At 37.6% G+C, this 7,756-nt stretch overlaps 2 protein-coding genes across 2 annotated transcripts; both read right to left on the reverse strand.

The window, feature by feature from the left end:
- Positions 1–2,065: 2,065 nt before the first annotated feature.
- On the reverse strand, positions 2,066–2,569 carry LOC138905085 (uncharacterized). Its single transcript, XM_070193588.1, has one exon. The coding sequence runs from the start codon at positions 2,567–2,569 to the stop codon at positions 2,066–2,068; it is 504 nt and encodes a 167-aa protein (XP_070049689.1).
- Positions 2,570–2,709: 140 nt separating this feature from the next.
- Positions 2,710–3,705, reverse strand: LOC138905086 (uncharacterized). Its single transcript, XM_070193589.1, has 3 exons — positions 3,508–3,705; positions 3,270–3,356; positions 2,710–3,222 (listed from the first exon to the last, which is right to left on the reverse strand). The coding sequence occupies exons 1-3, from the start codon at positions 3,703–3,705 to the stop codon at positions 2,710–2,712; spliced, it is 798 nt and encodes a 265-aa protein (XP_070049690.1).
- Between the last annotated feature and the right edge of the window lie 4,051 nt (positions 3,706–7,756).

Consider the following 7,756-nt stretch of genomic DNA (forward strand, 5'->3'; position numbering starts at 1 on the left):
TGCCTATACTTGATTGGTAGCTATTATTATAAGAAAATTCTATCAGGGCTAAGTATTTGTCCCAACTACCCTCAAACCCAATAATGCACGCTCGAAGCATATCCTCCAAGATTTGTATTACCCTCTCAGACTGGCCGTCTGTTTGTGGATGGAAAGCGGTACTAAAATTCAACCTAGAACCCAAAGCTTCTTGCAAGCTAGATCAAAATCTGGATGCAAATCTTGGATCTCTATCAGACACAATAGAAACAGGGATTCCATGCAGCCTCACAATCTCATTAATGTATAATTCTGCCAAATGTTCCAGTGAGTAGTCCATTCTGATTGCCAAGAAATGAGCACTCTTAGTTAGTCTATTTACAATGACCCAAATTGCATCATGATTCCTTTGAGTGCGTGGAAGTCTAGAAACAAAGTCCATCGTTATCCTTTCCCATTTCCACTCAGGTATTGACAAGGGTTGCAGTAGACCAGTTGGGACTTGATGTTCAGCTTTTATTTGTTGACATACCAAGCATTTAGAAATGAACTCTGGAATGTCTTTCTTCATGCCACTCCACCAGTAGTGCTCCTTGATGGTCCAGTACATTTTAATACCTCCAGGATGCATTGCATAAGGTGAACTATGTGCTTCAATCAAGATATGCTTCCTCAATTCATCATCATTAGGAACACACAACCTATTTTTATAAAATAAGGTACCATCTTTCTTCAATGTAAAATCTGATTCTCTTCTATTTTGGACTTCTTCAACCCGTTTCACAAGCTTCTCATCTAACTTTTGCGCTTCTTGGACCTGCTCAAGTAAAACTGGCTTGACTTGCAAATTAGCAATGATAGAACCATTAGAATTAAATGAAAGACAAGCATTCATGGCTCTTAATTCAAGAATCAAAGGCAAAGGACTTAGAGTTAAACTTGCAAGGGAATTACGACTCAACGCATCTGCAACCACATTGGCTTTACCAGGATGATAATTAATCGTGCAATCATAATCTTTGATAAGTTCAAGCCATTTACTTTGTCTCAAGTTTAACTCTTTTTATGTACCCAAGTACTTGAAACTCTTGTGATTAGTAAATATGTGACACTTCTCCCCGTACAAGTAATGCCTCCAAATATTTAAGGCAAAAACAATGGCAGCAAGTTCAAGATAGTGAGTGGGATAACTTAACTCATGCGATTTCAAATTTCGAGAGGTATAAGAAATTACTTTCCCTTCTTGCATCAAAACACAACCCAAGCCACGGTGAGATGCATCACTGTATATCACATAATCTTTCCTTAAGCTGGCAAAGAAAGCATTGGAGCTTGTGTCAACAAGGAAAGGAGAAGCTATAATAGAGAAGCCCTTTACGAACCTCCTATAGTATCCTGCTAAACCCAAGAAACTTCTTATCTCAGTTGGAGTTTTAGGGGGTTTCCAATCAACAATAGCTTGAATCTTCCTAGGATCAACCTTCACACCTTTATCTGATACAATATACCCCAAAAAAACCACTTCACTCAGCCAAAATTCACATTTGGAAAGCTTTGCATAGAGTTGCCTCCCTTTCAGAATTTGCATGACAATCCGGAGCTACTTATCATGATCGTCTCTATTATTGGAATAGACTAAAATGTCATAAATAAATACCACCACAAATTGATCAATATAAGGCTTGAATACATGGTTCATTAGATCCATAAATGCAGCAGGAGCATTTGTCAAACCAAATGGCATTACCAAAAATTCATAATGGCTATACTTGGTCCTAAAAGAAGTTTTAGGAACATTTTGCTCCCTCGCGTGCAACTGATAATATACAGACCTCAAGTCAATTTTTTAGAACAAGTTGGCACCCTTCAGTTGGTCAAACAAGTCATCGATTCTAGGCAATGGGTATTTGTACTTGATTGTTACCTTGTTCAGTTGTCGGTAATTAATGCAAAGCCTAAGAGTGCCATCTTTCTTTTTCACAAATAAAATAGGAGCTCCCCAAGGCGAAATACTGGGATGGATAAAACCATTTTCAAGAATTTCTTGCAATTGAGCCTTCAACTCTTTTAATTCAGCTGGAGCTATCTATAAAGGAGCGATAGAAATAGGAGTAATTCCAGGGACAAGCTCTATAGGAAATTCAATCTCCCTTTCTGGAGGCAACCCAGGAAGATCATCAGGAAATATATCAGGAAAGTCGCACACGGTTGGTATGTCCTTAAGACTTGAACTCCCCAATCGTGTATCAACTATATGAGCAAGATAGGCATCACAACCTTGACAAATCATCTTCCTTGCCAAGACTGTAGGAATAATATTAGATGTCAATGATCTTTCTCCTTGAACTACTATGTGTGAATGTGCAAGAGTTCTAAAAGTCACTTGCTTCAACCTACAATCAACCAATGCATGGTACCTATGGAGCCAATCCATACCAACAATAACATCATAGTCTCGGAAGGGCATTTTAAGAAAGTCTGCAGGGAAGATCAGATTTTGAATCATAAATGGACAACCTCGATAAATCCTATTAACAACAGCTTGATGACCTAATGGACTCATGACCAGCACATCAAAGTCAAGTCTCATATATTTAACAGTATCAGGAAATGCAAGTGATGAGCAAACATAAGAGTGCGAAGATCCAGGATCAAATAATGTAACAACAGATATGCTAAATAAGTGAAATTTACCAACAACCACGTCCGGGCCATCTTGTCATTCCTGTCTCATAGCATAGAGCCATAGACTCGTGCAGTAGATCTCGACCCACTAGCCTGATTAGTTCCACCCGAACCTGTTGCTTGCATATTACTAGGTCTTGCAGCGCTATTATCTTGAGAATGAGTAGTGACAGGCTTTTGAACTGAGCCTTCTATATATGTATAAGAAAGAGGATTAGGACAATCCTTCACTTTATGATCCAGACTTCCACAATTAAAATAAGCACCAGAAGCTATTCTGCAGGCACCATAGTGATTCTTCCCGCACTGTGCACAAGTAGGTGTATAAGTTTTGCCTTGGACATAACTTGGAGTACTAGCAGTAGAGAAATTTTGCTTATTCTGCTTATGATATGATGGCTTCTGTGCACTTTCAGTCTTGAAATAGTCAAACTTTCCCTTCTTGGATGGACCGCCATAATCTGAATTACCCTTCCTAAACCTGTTTTCTCTCCTACTGGCTTCTTTCTTGTCAATTCTTTCCCAAGTAAGAGCAGCTGAAATTAGCTTGGAAAAATCCTCAAGTTGCAAGATTGCCACAGACTTTCAAATGTAACCATTCAAACCTTCTTCAAATCTTCTGCACTTGTCTCTTTCACCATCAATAATACCTCCAGCATAGCGAAAAAACCTAAGAAATTTTTGTTGATACTCTGCAATAGACATACTCCCTTATCTTAAATTCAGAAACTCTTTTTTCTTAGCATCACAATAGACAGGGGGGACATATTTCTCACTAAATGCTTTCACAAAGTCATCTCAAGTCAACATCGGAGGTTTTTCTTTTGCATTTGGCAAACTTACCCACCAATCATAGGCATCTTTTTGTAAAAGAAATATAGCATACTTAAATTTGGCAGCATTAGTACACTGTAGTTGTTCAAAGACCCTCTCCATGCGCTCGAGCCATTGTTCAGCTACCGTGGGATCAGTAGTTCCTTCAAATTCAACTCCACATATTTTCCTCATCTTCTCAAAATTCATTTCACTAGGTTCTGACATTGTCCCGGCCAAGTGACGAAAGAACTTAGTCATATGCTGAAATGGAGGAGTCATAATAGGAGTACTATGACCGCCGCAGCATGTTTTATTGATTTATGCCATGATTGGCTTGACATAGCGTTTGGGCTGAAGGAGCCCCTCCGGAGTCTGTACTGGGGAGAAAATGAGCGCAGGTACCTACTGAGTGCGAGTGCCGAGTGCCGAATGATGAGTGATTGTGAGGAATGAGTGACTGTGAGGAAAGAGTGATTGTGAGGAATGAGTGATTGTGAGGAAATAGTGACTTTGAGGAAAGAGTTACTGTGAGGTTGGAGTGAATGGGAGGACTGAGTGACTGTTACTCTGAGAGGATGCATTGATTTCATTATTTGCTGCATTTCAGTTGTCATATATCATTATTTTTGGAAATTTCGGAAAAACATTATTTTTCTGTTTCGGTCAAACTTGATATGAAATTTCAATGAAATCTTAAATGTTGAATTTGAGAGCATGCTTACTCTTTTATATTGGAAAGGATTGTATTTGGACTTAGCCGAGAAGCTCGACACTACTTTCAATTCTTTATTTATTATTGTTAATTACTGAGTTGGTTGTACTCATACTACACCCTGCACTTCGTGTGCAGATCCAGGTGATCCTGGATACAGTGGGTGTTGATTCTTTCATATAGTCGATTTTTCGGAGATTCAAAGGTAGCTGCCATGTTTCGCAGACCTTGTCTCTCCTTTCCTATCCTTTTGTTTATTGTATTTGGTCTCAGATTATTATAGATCACGTTTTCCATACTTGTAATGTATAGATGTTCATGTACTCAGTGACACCGGATTTTGGGAGTGTTTATATCTATGTTTGTGGGATTTACTCTTAAATTCATTATTATGTTTCCAATATTTAAAAGAAATTATGGGTTATTGATGTTGTCTGCTTGCCTAGTATCGGGATAGGCGCCATCACAACAGGTGTGATTTTTGGGTCGTGACAGATATAAATTGAAGACAAGAAAAAAAATAAAATATCAGGTTATTGCAAAATATTCTAGCAAGTAAAAAGAGTACAAAGTTTATACACAAGCCTTGGTGTTTTACCACAAAACAGTTCAACCACAACTTGAGGACGTTCGAATCGTCTACGCCATAGACAAACCAAATCCGTTCACTTTCTCAAACACTTTCCCTTAGATTTTACAAGGGTATATATACCTTAAATATATAATCAAATATCTATATAAGTTCGGTGATTTAACATGTCAAACTAAACATGATATTGGTGAAAATTACCCAAAATATTTGAAACAAAAATTCTGGAAAGTATCATTGTCTTGTGTTGTGACTCAGTTTTAAAAATGAAAAAGGACAAACTACACTGTATGGTCTTCATTACAGTTGTAGATATATGTCTTAGCAGTTCAGAACATCTTGAATCACCCCAATGTCAGTTTCTTACAAAACGTTACGCTAAAATTACCAACAGTAGTACATGGAGTATTTTTAAAACTGAAAATCTGGGCAGCACCTGCCCTGTACTTTATGATCTCTTTTCAGGAAAATACAAGCTAAACTAGATTTTGATTCCTGAACAAGAGTTATATATCTATGAAATATCTTTCTAGAAAGTCTTAGATCACTTAAAACGGATCTCTATACAAAAAGAAATGAAGAAAACGCTAATAGTTGTCTAACGTAAAAATGGGTTTAGTAACTTACTATAAAAGAGAGGAGCAACTTGAGCTTCACCAAGAACGAGTTTTGATGGTTGGTTTAGTGGAGATTTATGATGGTTTTCACGAAATTTTTCAGGTGATAAGAAGGAGAGAGGGTAGGGGTTTTCTTTGTCTTGAAAGAATAAAATATGAGAGGAAGTTATGGAAAAGCAAGTCAACCAAAGTAATATCTAAACTTTGGATAAATATGAAAAATGTGGTTGCCCAACCTACTAAATATCTTTAGATAAATACAAAAGGGTTGCAGCCCAAAACCTTAATTATATAATATATTTAATAATAATTCATCAAAATAATATTAAGTGTTACACATAGCAATACCATAAAACTTCTTTGTCAATATTAACACAATCTAAAGTAAGAATTTTTTATATATTATCAATTTCACATTTAGGAGGTGTGAAGTAAAATATCTCCTCATTATAAAGATGCTCAATCGAGAATACAAATATTAGTAAAAATTTGGGGTGTTACACTCCAAATAAGAAGAAAAATGCACCTGGTTAGCTGGGACAAAGTCACTAAGCAGAAGTCACATGGTGGGCTGGGTTTGCAGAAAGCAGAGTACAAAAATAAGCCTCGCATGCTGGGCTGGCCTGGAGGATTTACCAGAACACTTCCAATTTATGAGCTAGAGTCCTTATTTCTAAGCACTGTAACTGGAACCATACCCCCAAGAAGCCCAAATCACCAATCTGGCAATGTATTCTCAAAGGCTGGGATACATGCAAGAAGGCCAGTAGATGGGTTGTCCACAAAGGGAACAGGGTGAACTTCATCAAAGATGCCTGGATCCAAAATCACCCAGCCATTAGGGACATGATTGAGGGTCCACTAACTCCAAATGGCATGGCTGCCAAAGTGGACACTATCTACAGTTCAGGAAACTAGGATACCTCATCCATCTCCATAGACATGCATCCCTAAGAATATTACTAACTTAATCAAATCAACATTCAACCCTACTAACTCTGCCAAGGAAGATAGGTTAATCTGGGGACTGACTTCAAATGGGTCTTTTACCACCAAATCAGCCTATACCTTACGTAGCAGCAATAATAAGACTCTATTGAGGAGGAAGAAAGTAACTTCAATTGGATTTAGAGGTTAAAAGTCCCTAACAAAATAAACAACTTCATCTGGCTGCTTGCACAGGAGAGGCTACCCATTAGAGCTTTCCTGCATAAAATTGGGGTTAATTGCAACCCTGAATGTTATTTTTGCTCAACCATGCCTGAAACTAGTGACCACATCTTCTTTGAATGCCCCAATGCAATCCAATTCTAACATGAACTAATATCCAAGGGAACTACTGAAAGCCAACAATTGAATCCAATCTTCTCAGCACGGCTTTGGTCAATCACTTGGAATAAGCTAAAGAAGTTGTCCTTTAACAATGTTATCCCCTAGGAAAACATCCTTGCCTTCTACTTCTGGCACATCTGGCTAGCTAGAAACCATAATCTTTTCAATAATAAAAAAGATAACATCTCGGCTAACAACACCATTGACAAATCAACTGAGTACTATACTTCGGCGCAAAAAGGTATGACAAGAAAGCCCTTCCATATCAGAGTTAAATGGGAGCCCCCGATGAGGGGCACTATAAACTCAACACGGATGGGGCAGCCAAGGGCAACTCAGGCATTGGGGGAATTGGTAGGGTATTTTGGACTTATAATGGGGATTGGATTATGGGGTATATGGAGAACATACCACGCACCACCAACACTATGGCAGAATTAAAAGCATAGCTAAAGGGCCTCCAAATTGCTGAACAAAATGGATGGGTTCCTCTAAAAATAGCTATAGATTTAGATGAGGCAATAAAAATGCTACTCACAGGCAATATATCTTATGATCCTATGATTTGTGAATGCAGGTTATTGATCCAAAGAATGGACAGGATGGTGGTGAGACACAATTACGGGGAGCAAAATAGAGTTGCTGATGCACTGGCAAAGGAGGTAGCAAATTATAATTTTTTTTTGGAAGAACCACCATGGTAGCGGTTCCTCCGATGTTCGCAAAAAATATATTTTGGACAGACATCCTAGGAACTGAAGTAGTTAGAAAAATTTTGGCATATAATATTGTTACAATTGAACAAAACATGACTGTTTTAGGGGAATTGCAGTACCCCGAGTTAACCAATATCTGCAATGTAGCTTCTATATATATATATATATATATATATAAAATTTTCCTTTGACCAAAAAATGTTTCTATAATTTTTTGTACATGTTAATCGTTTGCACTTTTAGTCTAGTTCTTTACTATTATAATAATCTAGTTCTTTTTCTTTTACATTCTAGTTTGATTGATAGTTTT

The sequence above is a fragment of the Nicotiana tomentosiformis genome, chromosome 2, assembly GCF_000390325.3.
Source record: "Nicotiana tomentosiformis chromosome 2, ASM39032v3, whole genome shotgun sequence".
NCBI lineage: Eukaryota > Viridiplantae > Streptophyta > Magnoliopsida > Solanales > Solanaceae > Nicotiana > Nicotiana tomentosiformis.